This window comes from Acomys russatus, chromosome 25 (assembly GCF_903995435.1).
Source record: "Acomys russatus chromosome 25, mAcoRus1.1, whole genome shotgun sequence".
Taxonomy (NCBI): domain Eukaryota; kingdom Metazoa; phylum Chordata; class Mammalia; order Rodentia; family Muridae; genus Acomys; species Acomys russatus.
In genome coordinates, this window is record NC_067161.1 from 51,413,631 (window position 1) to 51,439,377 (window position 25,747).

General features: G+C 44.1%; 2 protein-coding genes across 2 annotated transcripts in view; one reads left to right on the forward strand and one right to left on the reverse strand.

The window, feature by feature from the left end:
• Positions 1-22,699, forward strand: part of Rabep1 (rabaptin, RAB GTPase binding effector protein 1) — a 100,003-nt gene extending 77,304 nt beyond the window's left edge. The window contains 6 exon segments of the mRNA XM_051168470.1: positions 5,356-5,496; positions 16,532-16,721; positions 18,035-18,090; positions 20,001-20,099; positions 22,100-22,216; positions 22,551-22,699. Of these exon segments, the coding sequence (XP_051024427.1) occupies positions 5,356-5,496; positions 16,532-16,721; positions 18,035-18,090; positions 20,001-20,099; positions 22,100-22,216; positions 22,551-22,652 (705 nt within the window). The 3' untranslated portion in view covers positions 22,653-22,699.
• Positions 22,700-25,197: 2,498 nt separating this feature from the next.
• The window catches only part of Nup88 (nucleoporin 88), a 31,357-nt gene continuing 30,807 nt past the window's right edge, over positions 25,198-25,747 (reverse strand). Inside the window, exon 17 of the mRNA XM_051167430.1 lies at positions 25,198-25,429. Within this exon, the coding sequence (XP_051023387.1) occupies positions 25,366-25,429 (64 nt within the window). The 3' untranslated portion in view covers positions 25,198-25,365. The remainder of the gene's footprint in view (positions 25,430-25,747) is intronic.

Sequence of the window (25,747 nt, forward strand, 5' to 3'; positions counted from 1 at the left end):
TAATAGACCAGTATTTAATTTTCAATTTAAAATACAAGCTGAAAGAATAAAGCATTGTCACCTGCAGCTCACACAGGTTTTGAATATTTATGCCTTTTTCCTGGGTGGTGTTTATTTATAGTTACCTTTTGAATTTCCCAGGTTTACATATTTGCTCTGGCTCTGGGGGCCTTCAAGAGGCCATTGTTAGTGAGGACAGAAGCAGAGCTTTCTGAGCAGTGGCCACCAGGGGGCTCTGTGGAGTACTCTGAGGCTTGGGTCGTCTTTCTCACTAGTCTGCTGTGTTTCTCTTGATGGCCTGGGTCAGTTACCGTAAAAGTGCTTTTTGGGATTACTGCAAAGCCTTTATTTACCTAGTGCTTTCACAGGGACCACAGTTCTGAGATGGTCATAAATTATTTTTGATTGGCATTTAACCAGTGTTTGGAGAGGCAATTGAGTCAGTTCTTGAACCCTATATTTGTGGTCTGGGAATCCTCAGATCCTAATTAGAACTGAGAAGTTCACATTTTCTCTAAGTAGAGGAGATAAGATTATAATTGTTAAATTCTGGCAAAGCTTCATGGGATTGTTTTTCTCACCTTTTTTCTTTTTATCTTTAAGCCCATTTGCCCCTGAAGACACTATACAAGTTGACTACATTAAAAGTAATGTGCATTAGGTGACATTTGAGAATTTGATGGGATTCAGGCTGAAGTCCTTTGAACATTTAATTTTCTCAAAATTACCGTGACTGCTTCTTATGCTGAGAAAGAATCTCAGTGTCTTAGGCCCCTGCAGAGTGGCTGTGACAGGGATTGGACATCTTAACATTTCCCCTTTTGTATTTTGAGAAGCTTCACACTTGCAGAGAAGTTTCTGGAATCAGCTTTTGAAAGACTAGCATTCAGGTGAGAGAGATCGCTGTATAGGCCTGACATCTGATCCACAGTGGAAGGAGAGAACCAACTCCAAATGCTGTCTTCTGACCTCTGTACACGTGCCATGACACGTGTGTATACACACACACATCGCACACACAACAGCATTGCAGAGGCTGTCACAGCAGTCCAGTAGTTGTAACACTTTGCTGCGCTGCTCTCTGATGGTCTGTGTGTGTGGGTGTGTTATGCTCACACTGTGTGTCTCTGACTTGTGATGAGCTAAGCTGTAGACTCTGTGATGCCCCTACACATCTTAACATGTATTTCTATGTGACTAGAATATTCTTTTTATGTCCTTAAAAGTTATCCAGTTGTCCCCAAAAATTCTTAGTTGTTTTTGGTAGTAATTATAATTACTTTTTTTTTATATAATTATTTTTGAACCAGGATCCAATCAGAAATTATATATTAGTTTTGATGTCATTTTATTCTCCTTATAATTAATGTAGTTTAATACCTTCACTTTAAATAACTACATCAACAGTCTTGAGTGTTTAGAGCAGACACTTTACTCATAATTCTTAGGCTGACGTCCTGTAGACTTGTCTGATTGCTCCCTCGTGACTTAGAGGCGGTCAGACATTGTGTCAGGAACAGTGCACAGACGAAATGCTTCAGTGGTACAGCAGTGAGCTCACCAAAGAGGCTTAATGTTTCTTTGTGGTTTTTTTCTGCCCTTAGAATCTACCCAGGTAAGGGGCACAGCATGGGAACTGTTGAAGAGCTCTCTGAGTTCAGCTTGCGCTGTGATTATGCCACTATCTAGGGGTCTTGATCACGTTAAAGAATTAAAAGGCAGGGGGAAAAACTTGATCTCTACAGACAACTCTCTAATAGTCCCAAATTAAGAAGAAATAAAGGTACACATATATTTTTTTTACATTTCTTTCTCCCATATCCAGAATGTAATGGGATGATAACATGTAGTTATTAGATTTGTTACTGGAATTAGGGTCAGATCCTGGGCCTTAGCAGCCCTAACAAGTCAAGTTTGGCCAGCCATTGTCAATAGTTCATTAAAGGAACAGTTACTATTGAGAAGTTCGGGCTAGGAGGATGGCTCAGTTGGTAAAGCTTTTACTGTACAGTTTAGATCCACAGTACCCACAAAACAGCCTTATTAGGCAGCAGGTGTGCAGGTGTGCTACAGTGCTAGGAGTGTGTGTAGAGATGAGCTGTTCTCTGCGACTCATTAGCCAGCCAGCTTAGGCTTAGTGTCTTTGAAACTTAGGTGGAATTAAGGTAGAGAGTGATTAAGGAAGACACCCAGTGTTGGCCTCTGGCCTCCACATGCAAGCTGTAGCATGTGTGTATACAAGCACACACATCATATACACAAATAGTGTTGCTTAACACACACACACACACACACACACACACAGACACACACACCACACACAGTCAGCTAGGTCTTTACTCAAGCCAGAGAATCTTCTTTGATCAGGAGTTTTCCTTTGCTGCCACCAAGGCCACACTGGGAAGAACAAAGAGATCAGGTGACACGCCTCCCCCCCCCCCCCCGCCCCAACGTCCATCTTCATGCTCCTAACAAGAGAGTTAAGTTTAAATCGGAGGCAAGAGCTGTGCACAGATAGCTAAGGCCCCCCTGTTATCATTGTCCGCTTTTGCCTTACCTTAAGGTGGTCTGACAAGTCTGACTGTGTGGAATCTGTTTCTGGGAGATGAGCTTCCTCTGGGTGGCACCATGGTGGCTTTGCTTCTTTCTCCCAGCATGAAGCTCCTGGGGAAATTCCATTTCTTTGGGGTACAGTGTCTTAAGAGTCTGATAGCCAAAGGGAGGGTGACGAGTGTCTCTGTAGGATGCTTGGTAGGTGAGGCACAGATGGAGAGTGATGATCAGGTACAACCATAGCCTCATCAAAATACAGCGGTAATGTTTAATGACGGTCTGTGCATGGCCTGCCTGCAGGGCTCAGCTTGCTCATCGTCCACCCTGGAGATGTTCTTTGACTCCCTTGATCACCTCGTCCTCCTCATCCCTTCATCCTTGTACGTTCACTCAGTTTTTGTTATAGCACCAAGTCATACGGAGGGGGTAGTTTTTGATTTAACTCAACTTTCTCTTCTACCACAAGCTTCTCCAGGGCAAATGTTTTTGTCTGTGTATTCTTTTTAATAAATAAATACATTAATTAATTACTTTTTTATTTATTTATGTCCATTGGTGTTTTGCCTACATGTGAGGCAAGCATGGAGTTACAGACAGTTGTGAGGCGCCATGTGGGTGCTGGGAATTAAATCCTAGTCCTCTGGAAGAGCAGTCAGTGCTCTTAACCTCTGAGCCATCATGTCTGTGTATTCTTGACCAGCAGAAATATGCTTACTTTCCAGTAGTCGGTGACAAATAAAGGGGGCCTGAGTGAGTGATCTGCATGTGTGTGTATATACGTTTTAACAAATGACTTAATATTAAATTAGCAGAAAACTGGGCCCAGTGACGTATGTCTCTAATGCCATCACTGGGAAAGCAGAGTCAGGTGGATCTTTTGAGTTCCTGTCTCAAAAAGCTGAAAAAGATTAGCAGAGACAAAGGACTTTTGTACAACTTTAGTTTATACTTAGATTACCTGGAATAACTTCTATGTTTATACAAACAAATTAGCACTTGACTTTATTTATTTATTTTTTGGTTGGTTGCTTGGCTTTTCAAGGCAGAGTTTCTCTGTGTAGCCTTGCTTGGACGTCCTGGACTCACTGTAGACCAGGTTGGCCTCGAACTCACAGAGCTCTTCCTGCCTCTGCCTCCCTGAGTGCTGGGATTAAAGGCGTGCGCCACTATGCCAGGCTTCTCCACTTCTTTTAAACATCAGAAGAAATAGAAGTTAAAAATGAACTTCTTAAGGGCACTGAGCAGGAATCCTCTTTATTGGGTACTTGCCGTTCCTGGCCCTGCTTGCCCCTGATACAACTTTCGGATCTTGAGAAGGGGAGCAAGGTAGGAACAGCCTGGGGGTGGAGACCTCAGGCAGTGGTGAGTGCTTGAGAACCAGACTGCAGGAGACAGGCGTCAGTGAGACAGCTTGTTTAACTGGGGGGAACAAAGGCTGTTTAAACCTTTGGAGACTGGGTAGAGGTTTTTGGGGCGAGTGTACATCATTGGCCAGGGCCAAGGTGCTGGGAATGACTTACTTGCATGAAGAGGAATTCCAGGTGCTTGCTGGACATGACCTTATCAGGAGAGAGGGAGTCAAACTTGTAGCTTGGCTGCCAGGCTACATGACCATCTCAAGAGTGGTGGTCTGTAAGGCTATGTGTGCCGGGACATGCAGGCCCAGGGCAGAGAGGGAGCAGTCCTACTTCTGCCGGCTCAAGACATGCCTAGACCTCACTCTTGCTCCCTGGTCCCACAGGCAGTGGTGAGGGAGTAGTGTGGAGGCTGAAGACAGGGTCTCATGTTGTTCAGGCTGGCCTTCAGTTTTCTTTCCACCTGAGGCTTGTTTGATCTTGGGATCCTATGCCTTGGCCTCCTGGGTGCTGGGATCATGGGCATGCACCCCCACAGGCAACCTTAGAGCTTTTTGAAGGCCTGCGGCTGCCCAGCCATTCGCTCGCTCCTGCCCAGCCATTCGCTCGCTCCTGCCCAGCCATTCGCTCACTCGCTCCTGCCCAGCCATTCGCTCACTCGCTCCTGCCCAGCCATTCGCTCACTCGCTCCTGCCCAGCCATTCGCTCGCTCGCTCCTGCCCAGCCATTCGCTCGCTCGCTCCTGCCCAGCCATTCGCTCGCTCGCTCCTGCCCAGCCATTCGCTCACTCGCTCCTGCCCAGCCATTCGCTCGCTCCTGCCCAGCCATTCGCTCACTCGCTCCTGCCCAGCCATTCGCTCGCTCGCTCCTGCCCAGCCATTCGCTCGCTCCTGGACACAAACACTGTATGTGCAGCAGGAAGATGGAGATATGCCTCTTCATTCTTCAGTGGAATATTTGCTTTGTTTGGTGTAGGAACAGCTTGTGTCAGCTAATTCCTCTGAGCCACAGACTCTGGTTCCACTGTGTTCTGGAAGATGAGAAACAGTGAATATTTTTTGAACGAGCTGCCACTGCCTCACTCCTGGGTGAATATATAGGAAGAGGCTACAAATAAGAAATGGGGTGGGCCTGGTGGGGTGAGAGACCCTCTGTAGGGGAAGGTGCTTGACCTTAAAATGATCCCTGGAGTCCTGTACACACGGAAGCAAAGACTGGGCTCCACAGACCTGTCCCTCTGGTCTGTACACATACTGTGGCCCACGCATGTGCACATCACAGTAAGTACATAAAATATGTTATGAGCTGTGTGTTTTTATAGTCTTGCATAGTTTCATTACATCCTCCAACCTCAAATGTCCTTTTGTTTGACCTTGCTTTTCTCTGATGTGTTTGTTACTAACCTGTTTACCTTCCCAGCTGCAGTTAGCATCTGCTTCTGTTCCAGGCGGTGCTGATGCAGTCACGGGAACAGGTTTCCGAAGAGCTGCTGAGGCTGCAGAAGGACAACGAGAGCCTCCAGGGCAAGCACAGCCTGCACGCGTCGCTGCAGCTCGCAGAAGGCTTCATCCTTCCAGACACTGTGGAGGTATTGTGTTTGCCACAACACCAAAACAAAGTAGACTTTTTGAAATGGTTGTAAGTTCTTTAAAAAAAAACTTTATTGATTAAAGATTTTCTTATTTATTATTTATATGCCAAACAATTCCACCTTTAAAGATGTAATTCCTCCTTCAGCACAGAGATGGGTGAATGTCTTGTCTTTGAGGTGTTGTCTGAGTAGTGCGGGCGGCCTTAGAGAGCCCACTTGCTTCCTTAGTGCTGGGGTTGCAGGCGTGTCCCCCGCACTCCCCCGTTCCAGAACATGTCCATCGTGCAGAAAGAAACCTTCCTCAGGGTTGGAAAGATATCTCATTGGCTTCTAGAGCACCTGGGGTTGATTTGTCCATACATCAGTCCCAGAGGATCAGACACCTTGGCCTCTGCAGGTCCACTTATGTGTATACTGACATACATGTAACATGTAAGCAAAAACCCCATACACATGAAAAAAAAAACCCCACCCAACCAAATAAATAAATAAATCCCCCTTTAGGGATTGCTTTTATTCCCTTTGTTTCCAGTCTAAGGAACTGACGATCTGCTCTCGACCTATACATTTTCCTTATAGTCTTCTGTAGCTTCCTTGGCTTCTTTCACTTAGCATGGTTTCAAGATTCATCCATGTTGTGTCGGATATTGAACTTTAATTACTTTTTATGGCTGAATAATAATACTGTGCTGTATGGATATTTTGTTCATTCGTCTTTTGGTGGACATTTAGGTCATTACCAGTTAATGAATATCCACGTATAGGATTTAGTAAGACATGTTTTCATTTCTCCTGGGTATACACCTATATTCAGTTACTTTGTCATATGAGAATATGGACGGACAATTTTGGTAGCATGTGTGGGACTACTCAGTTGCTTTCTTCAGGGTTTCTCTGTGTGTAGCCCTGGCTGTCCTGGAACTCACTCTGTAGATTAGGAGAGCTGCCTGCCTTTGCCTCGAGAGTGCTGGGATTAAAGGCATGTGTCACCACTACCCTGGCTGTTTTATTTCTTGAATTAGCATGTATTTATACAACAGTGGGTTTTATTGTGTATTCTATCTCCTGTCCCCACCTCTGTTGCCTGCCTGCCTTTCTTCCTTTCTTCATGTCTTTCTGCCCACCCCCTCCCCCAGACAGGGTTTCTCTGTGTAGCCTTGGCTATCTTGTACTCCCTTTCTAGACCAGGCTGGCCTTGAACTCACAGCAATCCACCTGTTCTGCTTCCCAAGTGCTGGGATTAAAGGTGTGCACCACCACCCCGGCCCCTTTCTTCATGTCCTAAAAAAAAGTTTAGATTCTGTATATGAGAGCCAACAGTCAATATTTGTATTGTTTTGTTTAAAGACAAGATTTCTTGGGAATGGAGAGATGGCTCAGTGGTTAAGAGCACTGTCTGCTCTTCCAAAGATCCTGAGTTCAATTCCCAACAACCACATGATGGCTCACACCCAGCTGCACTGGGATCTGATGCCCTCTTCTGGCATGTAGGTGTACATGCAAATAGAGCACTCATACATAAAATAAAATTTAAAAAATGTATGATGCCACGTTTTATTTGTTGACTACCCATGATAAAAGATTACTAAGAGTAATAGTGCTGCATTAACCATGTTTTTTCCTAGTGTTTGCTGGATTTGGTTCCTTGGGCACACCCAGGAGCAGCACAGCTGGGTTATTTGGTAGTTCCGTATTGAGCGGTTCTGTTTTAAGACAATATCTTAAGTGTATAGCTCTGGCTGGCCTGGAACTCAGGGATCCTCCTGCCTCTGCCTCTGAGTGATTGGATTAAGGCTTGGGTCAGCACGCCCAGCCTAAGTTTATCTTTTGAAGAGCCCCTGTACTGTGGCGTTCATAGTGGTTGACTACTTTACGTTCAGTGTTGTTGTAAGGGTTTGTTTTTCCTTATATCCATGTCAACAGTTACTGTGGTGATTTCACTGGTCTTGATTTTTGTTTGTTTTTGCATTGTTTATGATAACCCTTCTGACTGAGGTGAGATGGAATCTCAGTGTAGTTTTGATTTGTATTTCCTTGATGGCAAAGGGTGTTGAATATTTTTTTTCTTGCATTTACTTATTTATACTTCTTTGGAGAGTGGTCTGTTCAATTTGTTGATTCAGTTAAAATTTTAAAGTATTGATTGTTTGTGTGTATTCTTATATAACCTGTGTATTAATCATGCAATTGCTACTTTTTTTTGAGCCAGGGTTTCTCTGTGTAGCCTTGGCTATCCTGGACTTGCTTTGTAGATCAGGCTGGCCCCAAACTCACTCACAGAGATCCTCCGGCCTCAGCCTCGTTGAATGCTGGGATGACAGGTGTGCGCCACTGTGTCCGGCTTTTTCATTGCTATGACAAAATGCCTAACGAAAGCAGCTGACGGGAGAGCTTTATTCCAGCTGCCGTCTGTTCTGGCCAGCAACAGCAGGAAATGACACAGCTGGCATCATGCCTCCTCAGCCGGGGCGCAGCTGGCATCGTGCCCCCTCGGCCGGGGCGCAGCTGGCATCGTGCCCCCTCGGCCGGGGCGCAGCTGGCATCGTGCCCCCTCGGCCGGGGCGCAGCTGGCATCGTGCCCCCTCAGCTGGGGTGCAGCTGGCATCGTGCCCCCTCAGCTGGGGCGCGGCTGGCATCGTGCCCCCTCAGCCAGGGTGCAGAGAGAAGATAAGAATTAGAGCTGGTCCAGAAACCTCAAAACTGACCAAAGATGCCCACTTGGCTCCATGTTGGTGACTAAGAATTCAAACACACAAGGCTCTGGGGAACATGCCATGTTCAAACCACAGCAGACCTGGCTGCACATGAAACATTCCACCCCCTGCCTGTGCCTGCTTCTGAGCCCTGGAAGCCACATTCAGTTTTAAGCATTGTGCTCCTGCTGGGGCTTGCTTCTGCCTTCATGTCTTCAGTGCTTCCAAATACATTCAGACCCCCAGCCCCTGGGACTTTTTATGGGGATTGCATTGAGCCTGTAGATAATAAATTTTAGCAATAATGGCCATTTCCAAAGTATTAGTCCTACTAAACCACGAAACATTTTTCGATTTCCTAATGTTTTCTATTTATTTTCTCTGCTTTCCTTATAGCTTTTATTTTAGAGGCTTTCCAACTTCTTGGTTAGGTTTATTCCTGTGTTTTGTGTTTATTGCTAGTTATTGATGTATAGAATCTAGAAGAGCTACTGATTTTCCTATGTGAAGATCCATTCTCTGCTATTTCATTGAAAGAGTGTATTGGTAGTGTCTTTAGAATTGTATCATCTGCAAATTGGGGTGCTCGACCGCTGGCTAAGAGTTAAGGACTGTGATGAGTAAAGGTAGAGAGAGTAGATTCCTTGTCTCACTCCTGACGCTATAGCAAATGCTTTCAGCTGTTCTCACTTAATATAATCTGGCTTATACTTTATCCTATGAAACCTTTCGTATGGTGAGGTATGATCATTTTGTTTATATGCGTGTTTATATGTAAATGAGGTTGTGGCAGGTTAACTTCCTTAATCTTTCTTCTTTTAAGACAGAGTCATTCACTCAACCAGGAGCTTACCAGTGTGGCTAGACTGTGGCCAGTGAGCTTCAAGGACCCTCCTGTGTCTGCTTCCCGGGCTTCACCGCTAAACGCGGCTCTTAGCTGAGCGCTGGGGTGGAGGTGCTGGGCCTCATGCTTGCGTAGCGTGCGCTGCTCTAGTTGTGCGTCTTTGCAGCCCTGACCCCTGCTTCATACCGGGTGTTTACTGCAAAAGTATGTTGAATTTTGCTAAAGGCCTTTCTGCATCTATTGAGTTGGCCATATGATTCTGTCTTTGATTCTCTTCACGTGCTATATTGTAATTGATTTGCATATGTTGTTGCATAATCTTTTCATTTTTACTGAGTTTTATTTGTTCACTTATATTTACTTTTATGTACATGCGTGTCTTGCCTGCATGTCTTGCTTACATGTGTGCCACAGAGGCTTCATCAAGGTGTCAGAGCCCCTAAGACTAGAGTTACACTTCTGAACAACCATGTGGGCATTGAGAATCACACCTGGGTCTTCCTGGCTGCCATCCCTGCGAAGCCATCTCTCCAGCCCCCAACAGAAATTCCTTTATTTATTTTTATGATTTAATGTGTATGAGTGTTTTGGCTGTATGTATGTGTGTGTGTGGACCATATACACGTCTGGTGCCTTCAGGGGTCAGAAGAAAGCGTTAGATTCCCTGGACTGGATTTACTAGGCCTGTGAAAGGTGTTAAGAATCAAACCCTGGTCCTTTACAAGGACAAGTGCTATTCTTTTTTTCCTTTTGTTTTTTTGAGACAGGGTTTCTCTGTGTAGCCTTTGGCTGTCCTGAACTCCTTGTAGACCAGGCTGGCCTCGAACTCACAGAGATCCAGCTGCCTCTGCCTCCCGAGTGCTGGGATTAAAGGCGTGCGCCACCACCACTCCGCCAGTGCAACAAGTGCTCTTAACCACTTAGTGATCTCTCTAGCCCTTTGTATTTTATTGAAGATTTTTACGTTTGTGTAATGGGGTAATAGATCTATCTTTCCTTCCATCTGTCCGTCCTTTCTTTTTAAAAATATTCTTACCTGGTTTTAGTATCAGGGTAATGCTGATTGTGTAGACTGTGTTTGGAAAGTTCCTTCCTTTTGGTTTTAGGGAGTTGGTGGAGTATTGTTATTTTTGTTGCAGGTCTGGTAGAATTCTGCAATGACTGCCTTGGCCTGTTCCATCCCCCTCCCCACCCTCCACCTCCGCCGGCCGTTCCTGACCTTGGTACTTGTCATAGATCTGCTGGAGTGGTCTTCTGCGTATTAGTCGTGTCTGCTGTAGTGCCCTCCTTTCCTCTCTAGTTCTGTACTTTGGGAGATTACCCCCTTTGGGTACTTTAGCTAAATGGTTGCCATTCTCATTTTCCTTTTCTTCCTTTCTTCCTTCCTTGCTTTTGGTGATGGTGGTGGTTTTGGTTTTTGGTTTTTGGAGACAGGGTCTCTCTGTGTAGCCTTGGCTGTCCTGAACTAACTTTGTAGACCAGACTGGCCTGGAACTCAAGAGATCCACCTGCCTCTGCCTCCCGAGTGCTGGGATTATGGGTGTATGCCACCATTGCCCCACTGTTTATTGTTTTCTTTTGAAATGTATTTAGTTTATTTTATGTGCATTAGTGTTTTACCTGCATGTCTGTGTGAAGGTGTTGGATCATCTGGAACTACAGTCTTAGAACTGGAGTTACAAACACCTGTGAGCTGCCGTGTAGGTGCTGGGAATTGAACAAAGGTCCCCTGGAAGCCAGTGCTCTTTAACTACTGAGCCATTTCTCCAGCCCTATTTTTGTGTTTGCAAGACAGGGTTTCTCTCTCTGTGTGGTCCTAGCTGCCTTAGAACTTGCTCTGTAGACCAGGCTAGCCCCAAACCCAGAGATCTGCTTGCATCTGCCTCCTGAGTGCTGGAATTAAAGGCTTTAAAATTTTTTTTTGTTTGTTTGTTTATATATTTTGTTTTTCAAGATAGGGTCTTACTGTGTAGTTCTAGCTGTCCTGGAACTCACTCATACTGTAGACCAGACTGGCCTATAACTCACAGAGATCCACCTGCTTCTGCCTCCCAGGTGTTGGGGTTAAAGTCGTGTGCCACCACATCTGGCTCTTCAATTAATTTTTAAAGATTTGAATTTTGTGTGTGCGCCATGTTTTGTGGCCTCAAAAGAAGGCAGAAGAGGGCCTTGGGTTGCGTGGAGCTGGAGTTACAGACACTCAGTGGGTACTGAGGGCTGAGCTCAGATCCCTTTCCTGAGCTCTGTCTGTCCAGTCCCCTTTTGACAACTTTTGGCTTCAAATCTGCTTTATTTAAAAAAAAAAAAAAAAAAAAAAAAAAAAAAAAGTACTTGGGATTAAAGGGTGTGCCACCATGCCTATACCTTTGATTTTAAAAGATGACTTTGCTGGATTTGTAATCTTGCTTGGAAGTTATCTAAAATATATTAGCCATGCTCTCCTGGCCTTTCTGGTGTCTGTTGAGATGTCTGCCATCACTCTGGTAGGTTTCCTTTGTAAATTGGCACTTCCCTCTTGAGGGAGCCTCACTGTCCCGTCCCCTTTTTAATTGGTGATGCCCTTGCCTTTTCTTTGGGAATATGGCCTGTGGCTTGTTACCTGCCCTTCTCTTCTCCCCCAGCTGAATGGAGATTCTAGTTCACCATTTTACACCAAAAGAACCATTACACTCTTTCATTTTGGTTTTTTGCCCCCTAGAACTCAGGAGGCAGAGGCAGGTGGATCTCTGGGTTCCAGGACAGCCAGGGCCACATAGTGAGACTTTGTCTCAAAAAACTAAGCCAAAATATTTTCTAAATCATACTGCCATTTTCTCTTCCCAGTATGTAGTGGCAGCGCATCTGGCTAAGTCTCTACACACTTGTCAACATGGGCACTTTCACTTTTGGGTTACGTTCTTTCTAGTGGGCATGACATGGTATCTTACTTTGTTTTCAGTTTGTATTTTCCTAATGACTGGTGACATTAAGCATCTTTTCATGCACATATGTGTAATTTCTATACCTCCCTTGGAGAAGTCCCCAGACCCTTTGCCCATTTTAAAATTGGGTTGTTTGTCTTACTGGCTTGTAAGAGTTCTTTTATGTTCTAAGCAACCCACAGTTTTCAGGTGTTTTCTTCCAGTCTGTGGGCTGTCTTTCTGTTTTTATTTTAATTATTATTATTTCAGTTTTTTGTTTTTAAAGGTAGGGTTTCTCTGTGTAGCCTTGGCTGTCCTGGACTTGCTTTGTAGAGCAGGCTGGCCTCAAACTCACAGTGATCCGCCTGCCTCCCCAAATGCTGGGGTTACAGGCGTGCGCTGCTGCACACCACTCTTTTTAATTTTCTTTATTTTTTTATTTTTTATTTTATTTTATTTATTTATATATTTATTTTTTTTAAATTTTCTTTAGTAGGATTATTTAAAGTACAAAATTTTTAAAATTTTGATGAAGTCCAGTTCATGTGTTTTTCCTTCTGTTGCTTGTGTGTTTGGTGTCAAGGCCTGTGAGTCTGTCATGCAGGGTCAGATGCAGAAAAGGCCATGTGCTGAGGTCACCAGGCTGGTTCTTTGTGATACTTGCTTTTGTGTATTGTTTTATAAAATTACATGTATTATTAGTATTACCAGTAGGCCCGGCTAGCGATCAGTTAAGACACAGACACTTGTTATATTTTAAAATAGCCTTAGTTAACCGGGGGCAGGGCAGACATCAATCTTTCAAACTACCTCCCATAGTGGGGCAGGCATGGGATCCTCGTCTCAATCCCATGCCATCCGTTTTTGATAACTTTTATCAAGTTACCTCCCATCCATAATCCCAAATACTTGCTCATGTTCTTCATCTGGGCTGGATTCTCCATCCACCCCGGCCATGTGCTTCTTCTCCATCTAACCCATGGCGGCCTTCCTTCTTCACTTTAGGTCTCTCCTTCCTCCTCATAGCCCTTTCTTCTTTTTCCTCCTTCTAGTGGTCTCTCTTCTTCCCAGAATTCCTCTCTCTCTCTCTAAGCCCCACCTAACTCTTTTGCCTTGCTCAGGTGGGATGGCTTTTTATTAAGCAAAAGGTCAGTCCCAGAGACAGCAAGCAGTAATTAGCATCAAAATACATCAGACCATCCCCCAACATCTCCCCTTTTCTGTCTAAATAAAAAAGGTTATTTTAAAATATATAGTAAGTACAATTATGAAAAATTATAAGAACCAGTAGGTAAGACTTATACATATAATTTTGAATCAAAATGTATTTGGCAACCTTGTAGAAAATATTATCAATTTTATTTTGGTAAACTTAAAAGTTATGAGCCTAAATCAACATCTATTAAAGCTCAAATCTATCAACCTAATTTTTTTTTTTAACTTTTAAACAACTAAGTCTAATTTTAAAATTAACTATCTGGCCTTTAACCCCACCAGAGACTTGAGAAGGAATAAATTTAACTACCTGAGTAAAGTGAAGTGCAGGCTTGCAGCTCTTAAAATAAGAAAGTGACAGAGACAGTTAATATTGTCTGAACAGACGCCCTAAACTATATAACGTTGGAGCATCGTCTGTGGCCTTCTGGCCCAGCACATCTGACAGACATATTAGTTAAGCAGGAACCATTGAGGACTTGCTCACCTTGTCTTGGCAGAGTCTGGCTGTTGACTCTGCCTGTATCTAAGCTTGTCTATTTTAGGCAGAACTCTGTCTGTGGGAGAAACGAGGACATTTTTTGTCCTGTGGCTGTTTTGTCACACTCAAAGCCATCTGTACAAGGAGGCTTTTTAATGTTCATTGTCCTTTGTGTTAGGCTGGGTACTGTCAGGAGCTAACTTGTCTTATTGTCAAAAATCTTTAAAATAATAAAAATATTTTAAATGTTATATTTTGTAGGTCTTTGAAATTTTTGAAGACCATATCTAAGTATTTTATTATATCTATAGAATTATATTTGTTAAACCTTGTATATATATTTTTAACATGACTATGAAGTAATTAACAATTGATTTGTATTACTTATCTTAAAAAGCCTACAATAGCAACTATGTATGAATTGAGTTGTATGTGTAGAAATACAATGTGTGAAGGTATTAAATTTGAATTTTAATGTATCAAAACTAAACTTATTTCCTATCACTATACAAAATTTTATAACAATGAATCAAAATTAACCGTATTTGTGAGTAACAATTAAGGCCTCAAGTTGAGTAGAGTCAATAATCTACTTTTTGTCTTGTCATCCCTATATATCTTTATGCCCCTCGCTTTTTTTATAACCGCTGTCTCTATACCTTTCAATAACAATATATATCTATAGTCCAAGAAAGTAACCAAAAGCCTACCTAACCCCCGTTTAGGGAAATGGGGCATCTTTCTCTTAAAAGTTTTTTTAAGCTGATGTGGGGAGGAGAATACCTGTAGGGGGCCTGAATTTAAAAAAAAAAAAAATTAAACAAGTTGGGAACAGTATTTGTGGTCTAGTCTCTAAATGTTGAGAAATTTCAGGCTTAATATTAGTTCTGTGTGGGATGGTCTGAAACGCTGGACCAGTTTGGATCAGGAGCCTTCTTTGAAGATGCTTTTTTTTTTTTTTTTTTTTTTGATGAGGAACAGCAACCAAAGCAGTTGGGGCTGGAACATGAAGGATGCAGGATGTCAGCGTCTCAGCATGCTCAAGGAATGAATCCTGTCGGGTCTGATCCAGTGTCAGTGTTCGGGTTTTTTTAATTTTGAAAACATAATAATTTTCACAAGTATTATGACTGTATAAGGTGTGCAGGATGCACATGTCTCAGCCAGTTTTAGAGCTGTTCCCACGTAGTGGGATTAGCAAGTTAACTGCTCTATAGCTGGAATTGATATAGACAAAGATTTACTTAAGTTAGCAGTCTCTTTTATTTAGGTCTGTTTTATTTTGACCTCTTTTAAAGAAAAAATATAACATTACCATTAATAACGAACATACAATTATAATTACACTGGAATCAAAACAAGATTGTAGTTTTAAATGTCTTTTTTAGTCTCCGTGGCGCTTGATGTATAAGCTAGGCCGTAACCTGTTTTTTGAGAAAATGCTTTTCGTTTTAGAAACAAGCCGGTTGTCTTGAGCAGGGGAAAAAAGGCATTAAGTTTAAAGTAAACATCAGATAGATTCTCATTTTATCTTACGGTTTATGTATGTGGTGGGTGTCTTGTACCTACGTAGGCAGCTTGTATGCTTGTTTTTCTTTTTAACCTTGGTCCTTATCTTGACCAGCAGAATGTATTTCTCAGGCTGTAGGTGGCTTCTTACATCTGTCGTGGGTGGGGTTGCTGCACCCCTAGCTTCACGTCTGTCTCCCCACTTAACCAATGTTTTTACCTTGACCAACAAAACATATTTAAAGTATTTTTATTACCTTTTTCAACATAAACCTCAGATTGATGTGTATATTTGTCCTTTAGATCAGTAAGTATATATAATTTATTGTTAAGAAAAAGGAACATACCAAAAAATGTCACTTTAAATCCTAAGCAGTCTCTTGTAAACAATTTATCAGCAGGGGGTCAAGGCCAGGTGGGAAAGCAGGAGTTCATCTAGTTTTTGTCTCTGTTGTGTTGGGATTAAGGGCTAGTGCCACCACAGCCCTATTTAACTATCTTATCTTAATATAGTCAAAATTTTTAGAAATCTCAGTTAAAAAAATTAAACAAGGAAACCAGAAAATTTTAAGCCTTGGGTCATTTGTGTCAATTTAGGCTAGAAAGAGTTCTTTGTTCTGTTCTCTGGAGAATTTTTATTCCTAGATTTAAAAGCTATCTAAGATGAGCATGGCGGTGCTCGCCTGCAATCCCAGCACTCTAGAGACTGAGGCAAGAGGGTCGTGAATTTGAAGCCACACGGGCTGCGTAGGAGGTTCCAGGCCAGCCTGGGCAACATAGGTAAGCCCTGCCCTAAAAAACTAGGTAAATTTAATTAATTAGAAAGCTGCTTGGGAATGCCAGTTTGAGTTACTGTAGAATATGATTGTTTTCTAAAAGATTGAATTTTGGGGAAAACAGACAGTTTTGTAATCCCAGCACTTGGGAGGCAGAAGCAGGTAGCACTCTGTGAGTTTGAGGCCAGCCTATCTCAACCAAACAAAAATGAAAACTATGGAAGCTGACCACCCTGTCTTTGGGGTGTGTGGGGTCATCACTTACCTGATGTAGTGATTTTCACTGAGCATTTGAATGCAAGGTAGGTAAGTTTAATGTGGTTTATCCTGCGGTTACACTTGTTTCTTAGGTTTTCTCATTTTATCTTCATGAAGGTATTATTCTTAGTGAATTTCCTGAGAAAAGTTACCTAACATTTTATTTTTTCTGCTCATAAAACAGCTTTGAGGGGAAACTGTAGTTGACAACACATCATTTTGGCCATGTTGAATGTTCATGTGCAAAGGCATATGCTTTTAGAATACTGTGTGGTTATTGAAATTCAGTCTAGATAATTGAATCTTGAGTTTCTCTCACCTTCACAAAGCCAGTGCCCTCTTGTTTACTGAGTCAGGTGCTCCGGGAACTGGTGTTAAAATATCGCGAGAACATCGTTCATGTGCGGACAGCAGCAGACCACATGGAAGAGAAGCTGAAGGCTGAAATACTTTTCCTAAAAGAGCAGATTCAAGCAGAACAGTGTTTAAAAGAAAACCTTGAAGAGACACTCCAGCTGGAAATAGAAAACTGCAAGGAGGAAATAGGTGAGGAAAAAATGTTGTTTGGGGACTGGGGACATAGCTTTGCTGGTGTAGTGGAGGCCCTCCAGGACTCCAAGAGACTGTCTCAAAAGCCAGCTAACAAACAAAGGAGATTCGTCAGTAAATCACACTGTTGTAGAATAACTCATGATCGTGGATGTGGAAGACAAGTATAAAAGAGCAGCCATCCCAGGCGCTCACATGTGCACCAGCTGTGACCCCAGACCCTCTGTCCCAGGTGCTCACATGTGCACCAGCTGTGACCCGAAATCCTCTGTCCCAGGCGCTCACATGTGCACCAGCTGTGACCCCAGATCCTCTGTCCCAGGCGCTCACATGTGCACCAGCTGTGACCCCAGATCCTCTGTCCCAGGCGCTCACATGTGCACCAGCTGTGACCCCAGATCCTCTGTCCCAGGCGCTCACATGTGCACCAGCTGTGACCCCAGACCCTCTGTCCCAGGCGCTCACATGTGCACCAGCTGTGACCCCAGACCCTCTGTCCCAGGCGCTCACATGTGCACCAGCTGTGACCCCAGACCCTCTGTCCCAGGCGCTCACATGTGCACCAGCTGTGACCCTAGATCCTCTGTCCCAGGGGCTCACATGTGCACCAGCTGTGACCCCAGACCCTCTGTCCCAGACGCTCACATGTGCACCAGCTGTGACCCCAGACCCTCTGTCCCAGGCGCTCACATGTGCACCAGCTGTGACCCCAGACCCTCTGTCCCAGGTGCTCACATGTGCACCAGCTGTGACCCCAGACCCTCTGTCCCAGACGCTCACATGTGCACCAGCTGTGACCCCAGACCCTCTGTCCCAGGCGCTCACATGTGCACCAGCTGTGACCCCAGACCCTCTGTCCCAGGTGCTCACATGTGCACCAGCTGTGACCCCAGACCCTCTGTCCCAGGCGCTCACATGTGCACCAGCTGTGACCCCAGACCCTCTGTCCCAGGCGCTCACATGTGCACCAGCTGTGACCCCAGACCCTCTGTCCCAGGCGCTCACATGTGCACCAGCTGTGACCCCAGATCCTCTGTCCTTCATGAGCTCTGATGGTAATGGAGCCAAGGGCAGCCGTTCTTTACAGACCTCTGTTGAAAACAGCGTTGCTTTCCTACAGTTGATACAGACACTGGCTGCGGTGATACAGTGTGCCTGTGTAGTTGGCCTTTTCCTGAGATTGGTTATCACGTCAGTTCTCTGGGATCGTTTGAGAGAACACTTTCCTCCACAGTGTTATCTTGGACTCCTTTGGGGACATTGTGAGAAAAATGATCAATGATTACTAATATTTCTCCCTTTTGTCCTAGCTTCCATCTCTAGTCTAAAAGCTGAATTAGAAAGAATAAAAGTTGAAAAGGGACAGGTGAGTCACAAGTTTAAATTAATTCTGTCAACACTCTGGTCACGTTTTAAATCCCATGCTAGAACAAAGCAATGAAGACAGCTGAGGCTCCTGCCTTGTGGGAACACAGTAGGGTGGCGGAAGAGAGCACACACTGAGAAGCTGCTGTGTGCTGGGCCAGGGGGTGATGGGCAGCGCATGGATGAAGGGCACCTCAGCCTGCGGTGCTCAGTACATGACTGCTGCTGTGCAAGCCGGGCACAGTTGTGCTGCAGGCGTGGTATTTCCAAACTGGCCCCTGTGTGGTAGATGAGTAGATGCTGCTCTCAGACGGCCTCTTGTGCCTGCAGGCACCCAGTCACATGCTTTCCTACTTTATTATAGGCCTTTCCTTTGAGATGAAATAGTGTAACACTGATAGTGCTCTGACCTCTGTCAGTGTTCTCTATCTTTTAATGATCTTTCTTCCCACTTGTACAAAATTGCCCAGTTGTTACCCATTAAGAAGGAAGAAGTGGGGTGGGGGTGGGTTGGAGAGCTGACTCAGTGGTTAAAAGCACTGGCTGTTCTTTGAGAGAACCTGGGTTCAATTCCCAGTACCCACATGGCTGCTCACAACTATCTGTAACTCTAGTTCCAGGGGATATGACATCCCTGACACATGCAGGCAAAACACCAATGTACATAAAATAAAATTAAAATAAAAATAGGGAAGTGAGATGGGTGTGTAATCCTAGAACTCAAGAAGCTGAGGATTCAAGTTTGGGGCCAGCCTGTGGTACATAAGAAAGAAAAAAAAAAGTTTCTCCTTGGATCATACTTTTCTAGGAAGTCAGTTTTCCAAGGTTCTTGAAAGAGTGTTGCCCTCCACCTGGCCTCCCAGGCACGTCTCTGCTATAGTCAGCCTGTCTCTTTACTCTGATATAGAGGCCTCTAGATCACACTAGAGATGACCAGTGCTCAGGCCTGGAAGAGTGCTTAGTACTGAAAAAGAAAACGCCAGGCTCAACTGTGCCATGTTCTTCTGCCACAGTCGGTCTGAGTTGACTTCACTTCTCCCCCCTTTTTTGTATGTCTGGGAAATCAATTCATGTATATGCTAGGCAAGGACTGTCCCACTGAGTTATACCCCGGCTCTGAGACGTTGCTGCTTCTACTTTTTTTTTTTTTTTTTTTTTTTTTTTGGTTTTTCGAGACAGGGTTTCTCTGTGTAGCCTTGACTGTCCTAGACTGGCTTTTATAGACTAGGCTGGCCTTGAACTCATAGCAATCCACCTGTCTCTGCCTCCCAAGTGCTGGAATTAAAGGCGTGCACCACTACTGCCCGGCTCGATCCATTCTGTTTTTGGAACATCTCTTTACTTTACCTTGTCACCTCTTCCTTCCCTGGTGAAAATGTTAATCCGTGCTGGTGGTGAAGAGAGAGGAGACAGGAGAACCATAGGTTTGAGACATGTCTAGACTACAGAGCTCAAAACCAATTTAGAACCTACCTCAACAAAAGCAAGACCCTCTTTCAAACAGAGCTGGGGATGGAGACGGAGAGATAGCATGCTTGCCTAGCCTATGAGACCCTGGGTTCAACCCCCGCACTAAAAAACAAAAAGCTAGAGTCAGTCATCATCTCTTACAGAAAATATTGTCCAGATTTTCTCTCTGGATTAAATGCTGCTCCCTTTATGTTGATAGGCATTAATTATTTCTATGTCTGTTTCTCCTGACTTCTTAGAATTAGAAGATGGTAGGTAGCTAATCAATAGGTAAAGACCAGGTCTGGAAGAACAAGCAGCGTCTCCACTCTGAAGCCTGAGAAGAACATTCCCAGCACAGCCAAGAGCAAGAGCAAGCCTGAGTCTGGGTTGCAGACACCATTAGGTAGTGTTTGGCCTTCAGATTTCTCTGAGTTTCAATCTTCTCTTTTGATTTCACAGTTGGAATCTACATTAAGAGAGAAGTCGCAACAACTTGAGAGTCTCCAAGAAATAAAAGTTAATTTAGAGGAACAGTTAAAGAAAGAAACTGCTGCTAAGGTAATTATGGGTTTTGGCTATTTAATTTAACAAACAACGCTAAGGCATGGTAGCACACACCTTTAATCCCAGCACTGTAAGGCAGAGGCATATAGCTCTCTGTGCATTCAAAGCTGGCCTTCTCAAGCAAACAAAGAAAACATACAAAAATCCAGGGGGTTCGTGTTTAAGAGCACTGGCTTCCCTTGGAGGACCCGAGTCTAATTCCTAGTACATACATACTGTATTACAACCATCTTTTTAGCTCCAATCACAGGTGTTCCAGTGTCGTCTTCTGTCCTCCATGGGCATATGTACATAGACCTGTGTAAATACAAAACACCCTACACATAACATTTTTAAGATTAAGAAAAAAGAAAAAGAGGGATTCATTATAATCTCTTTAGATCCTGTCTGTAGTTATATTCTGAAAGTTGGATCTATTAACAACCTGCCCCCCCCCCCCAAAAAAAAAAAAGGATTTAATGTCTCTAGACTTGGGTTAAGTCTTCCCTCTGCCATTTCTGTGGGCTTGGGTCATAGGCTTTAGTGGACTTGTGTTCAGTTCCCAGCATGCATATATAGTGGCTCACAACTGTTTGTAACTCCAGTTTCAGACTTGACATACTTTTCTGGCACTCACATTGTGCACATACACATATGCAAATAGTCACATATACACACAAAATAAAATTATCACTGAGCCTTAACTTGGGCAGTGCTTTGTTAGAAACATTGCTCGGTGCAGGCCTGCCTAAATCCTGTTATTGGAGGCCAAGCTGTGAGGATTGCTAGTTCAAAGGTCTTAAAAAAGATGGCCAAGTAACTTAATGTCAGCTTTGGCAACTGAATTAGACCCTGTTTCAAAATAAAAAGTTAAAAAAATGGGTTTGAAAAGGTGGGGTGGGGGCTAGGGATAGTTTAGTGGTAGACTGCAAGACCCTAGGTTCAACCCCCAGGGATGGAAGGAGGGGCTGCTTTGAAAACATCACTCCCTTCCATTCCCCATATCAAATGCTAAGATTGCCTTGAAACAGAGTTAGATTATCTTGATGAGTCTGGATAGAATAAAAATACATGTGGTTGCCAGGCGTGGTGGTGCACACCTTTAATCTCAGCACCAGGGAGGCAAAGGCAGGTAGATCTCTAAGTTCAAGACCAGCCTGGTCTACAAAGTGAGTCCAGGACAGCCAAGGCTACACCGAGAAACCCTGTCTCGAAAAACCAAACCAAAAAAAACCCCCAAATACATGTGGTTGACTATGGGGGAGATTGCTCAGACATGGTCTTAATGAGCTGTGTTGGTGGTAGTTGGTAGATTCTTGTTTTAGAAAAAGGCTCCCGTGATTTTCAGTGAGGAAGGCCGGAGATAGCAGGTAGCAGTGCCTGCCGCCAACCTTCACCCTTGGGGCCCACATAATGGAAGGAGAGCGCCAACTCCCTGTGGTGCTTGCCTCGTGTGCAGGAGGCCTGGGGTTTGATGTCCAGCACTGCAGAAAACTGGGTGTTGGCCTACGCTGTAATCCCAGAAGGCAGGCAGGTGGATCACAAAGTCAAGGCATTCTCAGCTACAATAAGTAAGTTCAGGGGTTAGTTTGGGCAACAGGAGACCATGTCTTAAAAAAGCCAAGGTGGGAACCAGTGGGAGCGAGAGGTGTTTGCCCACCAAGGCTAAGTTCCGCCCCTGGGGCCCACACGTAGGAGAGCCGACTCCTGCAACTTGTCCCATGACTTCCGTTTCTGTGCTGCAGCGCACACAGGCCCGTCGGCAGGAGAAGATGAGTGGATGCGGAGTTAACCATCGGTGACTCTGCTGTGGCAGGAGGAGAGTCGGGGATGCAGTGTGGTGGTGTAGAGTGCTGGCCTACCACCAAGCTGCAGCACTGGGCCCAGTCCTTAGTACAGAAAGGAAGGAAAGAAAAGATTACAGCTTCCCTGTAGTGAGTGACTAAAGTTCCCAAGTAATTTTAGGAGCTCTGGTTCTTCAGCATTAATCTTCTCTCAAAACCTGTGTTTTTCAGGCCACTGCTGAACAGCTTGTGTTTGAGGAGAAGAACAAAGCGCAGAGGTTACAGACAGAGTTAGACGTCAGTGAACAAGTCCAGAGAGACTTTGTGAAACTTTCTCAGACTCTTCAGGTGAGGTGATTGGGGATCACCATGGCCTCTGTGGGAGGGGCGCCAACGTAGCTGGGGGTCTCGGATTGCCTGTCTTCATCTCAAATGTTTGCATAATCACTAAACCAGGGACGTGGTCTGTTCTACTGACTTGGCCCTTCTCACTCACCTTGTACTGGGGCACTGGGAGGGCAGAGGGACAGACACCATAGGTTGATAAATTGGTGGATTTTAATTGTTCCCCTCTTAAGAGCCTAATCTGGTGTATTGATCTGCTGCATGTCAACTAAAATAGTCAAAGCAGAGGGAACATAGTAGGGCATCACCTGCACTCACCTCAGCATTGTTTCTCCAGGTGCAGTTGGAGAGGATCCGGCAAGCGGACTCCTTGGAGAGGATCCGGGCAATTCTGAATGACACCAAACTGACAGACATTAACCAGCTCCCTGAGACATGACACCTGGATCGCAGGATTCTAACCTGCCTTTTGGGTTTTTATCTCATCTTTAGAATAACATTATTATTTAACTCTTAACGGAAGAAGTCACAGCAACAGGAAGACTGGAGAAACGCAGTTTTGGAGGGAGCAGGCTGCTGTGTGCAGGGACAGCCGGCAGGCCTCCCAAAGGGAACTCGAACGACAGACACCAGACTGTTCCAACAGGTGCCAGGACAGTGCTGTTTCCTCGCTGCGTTCTCCAGCATGGGTCCTGACACGAAAGCAACTGCCCAATAGTGTTTGGAATTATGTTTTCTGTTCATACAAACTGGGACAGAGGAGGGTTTTTGTTTTTGTTTTTTTCCCTGTTGTCTAGGGCTCATCAGTAGCAGTGTTCAGCTAGCAGAGAAGGGTAGTATGGTGTATGAGTATTTTATATTAAAATATGAAGTGCCAGAGCAGGCCGCTGGCTATTGACGGTATTTCCCTTGCTCAGTGCTTTTTTTTTTTTTTAACCATTTTATCTGCTATTGGAGGACCTTAAATGCTACTGAAACTTGCCTGAGAACTATAGGACCATGGCAAACAAAAGTAATTCAACAGAATTAGGAGAAGCTGAGTACTTGGCTGCGGCCATGTTATATATTGGAAGTTGAATTTAAGGAAAAAAGCACAAGAAACCTTGGAAGCACTTTTTTGCACACCAGGATGAATTTCTTGGGCCCACAGGTACCAGGGCAAAGAACTGGCTTCATCTTCCCTCTTTCCAAGTGTTTTAAGTTACTGGATCAGTGGAAAAAATATTAATAAAAGAAGCTATCTCTGACATCTAGTATCCATGTATAAATCTGTTTTGTTTTCAGCCTGCCTCAGAGGCATACTATTTAAAGTGTCATGTATGTAGAATGGTGATGGTTTACAGATCTTTGTACTTTTTTTTTCTTTTCTTTTCTTTTCTTTCTTTTTTTTTTTTTTACAGTTTAGACCTAAAGTATAAGTGATTATGCCTACAGTGAGGCTGGGGAAACTTACTTCTGCTTCACCCTTTTCCAGAAATTGAGATTCCTTCCCTATTGGGAGAAGCAGCCAGTGGAACAGGCTGGAGCCCCAACAGCTTTATGAAGTGGTGCAGAAAACAGAAGTGTGCTCATGTACTGCTTAACAGTCATAGGCTACCCCGAGAGCAGCCAGCCGACAGCTAGCTATGCTGTTTACTTCATGCAGTTTCAAAGTAACAATGTTTTCAAGTAATTTTTGTGAGTGGTGTTGGCTTACAGCTGGTACCCAAAGGGACATGACGGGAATGAGTAAACTAATTTTTTTGGCTTAACGATTCATAGCATCAATGGACTTTATTTGTAATGAGTCGTTATGAATTTGCCCTCAAGAATTTTGCTATTTTCTTTTTTAAATGAAACAGGTAAGACCTATACTACCCCCACCCATAGGTTATTTTTGTGGACATGTTCATGATTGATTATGAATTTAAAAGTAAATAAGAATTACAGAAAAAGTGCTAAAGGCTTGCCAATGCATGGAAATAATTGGCTTGAAGTACCCTTGTATACTATATACTACTTAGTATAAAAGGAACATAATATCCTCATTGAATTAAAGGGATTTTATTAATTATAATTAATTAATTAGATTTAAGAGTAGGCCCCCAAGCTAAATTTGTTTCGGATCACATTTGGCCACAATGAGTGGACAATTCATAATCACTCTGAACGTGACACCCCAGTGAACTGCTCTGCTGAGACCAGATGTCGTACAGACACTTTTCTCCAGCAGTTGAGGATCAAGTGATAAAGACATCGCAAGTAGGGCACTGTGCTTGTGGCAGGTGCCAACTGCTGGGATCCACTCAATTAAAAACACCCTAGAGGAGGAGAAACTGAAACTGCTGCTACATCACCAGGTAGGAAATAGTTCTTTACACTTAAGTGTTCTGCACAGACGAGATCTGCTTTAGAAGACGGAACTCACTGAGAGGAAAGGCCAGTCTGTCCCACACACGCCCCTGTGCTGCGCCAGTCTATGTAACCTGTACAGACCTGCTCTCCTGCATGTCTCACCTCTAAACTGTGACGTCCCTTATTGTGTGGCTTTTAACTGGCAGTTACTTGGTCATTTCTAGGCAGGTACTGTACTTACCTTTCAAAACTCAAACTGGCAAGTATGAAAGATGACCGAAAGCCAAGGACAAAGGCATACAGCAGACCGCAGTGTTTCCTTCCTTTAAGGTGCTAGAGCGTGCACCTCTTATGCAGCGAGTAGACCCAGATAAAGCCGAACTGAGCTCTGGAAGGAACATGAGCAGCAGAGGCCGGAACTGTGGACCTTGAGCTCTGCGCTGAGTGGACTGCAGGCGTGCTTGTACTGTGCTGAAGGCATGGCCTTAAGAAAGTGTTCAAATTAAAAGAGCTGCTGCTGAGTAGCCTGTGTGGCCTTTTCCTTTGCACCGAGGGCTCTGGCTGCTTGAGATGCAGCTCTTAGTTGTGTGCAGCAGATGCCCATGTCCCACAACTAAAAAAAATAACTGACCATAGACTTTAATTACAAAGCAAAGTCAAAATTTTGGATAAAAATTTATTGAAATACTACAAAAGGAATAACAAAAGAAAACCACGCCAAAATTTATCCAAAATGCTTCTCTGTAAATTAGATAGTGCTACCTGTTTGTTTTACAGCACGGGTTTGAAAGTTTTCAGTTGTGTTGACTTCGGTCGTGTCAGAAGTTGACATGATTTCGGATGTCAGTGATTTGCTTCACCATCTCCCTTATGTGCTCACCCCTGCAAAATCACCAAACCAGGTGAGACATCAGCATTGAGTTCCAAGGTTTCCCCCACCCAGACACAGGGTCTCTAGCCCTGACTGTCCTGAAACTCTGTAGACCAGGCTGGGCTCAAACGCAAGAGATCCACCTGCCTCTGCCTGCACCACCATGACGAGCGAGTTGTAAGAATTTAGACGTAAAAAAAGGTTTGTTTAGGAGGCAGAGGCAGGTGGATCACTGTGAGTTTGAGGCCAGCCTGGTCTACAAAGAGACCCCAGGACCGCCAAGGCTACACAGAGAGACCCTGTCTCAAAAAAACCAAGAGAAAATCAAA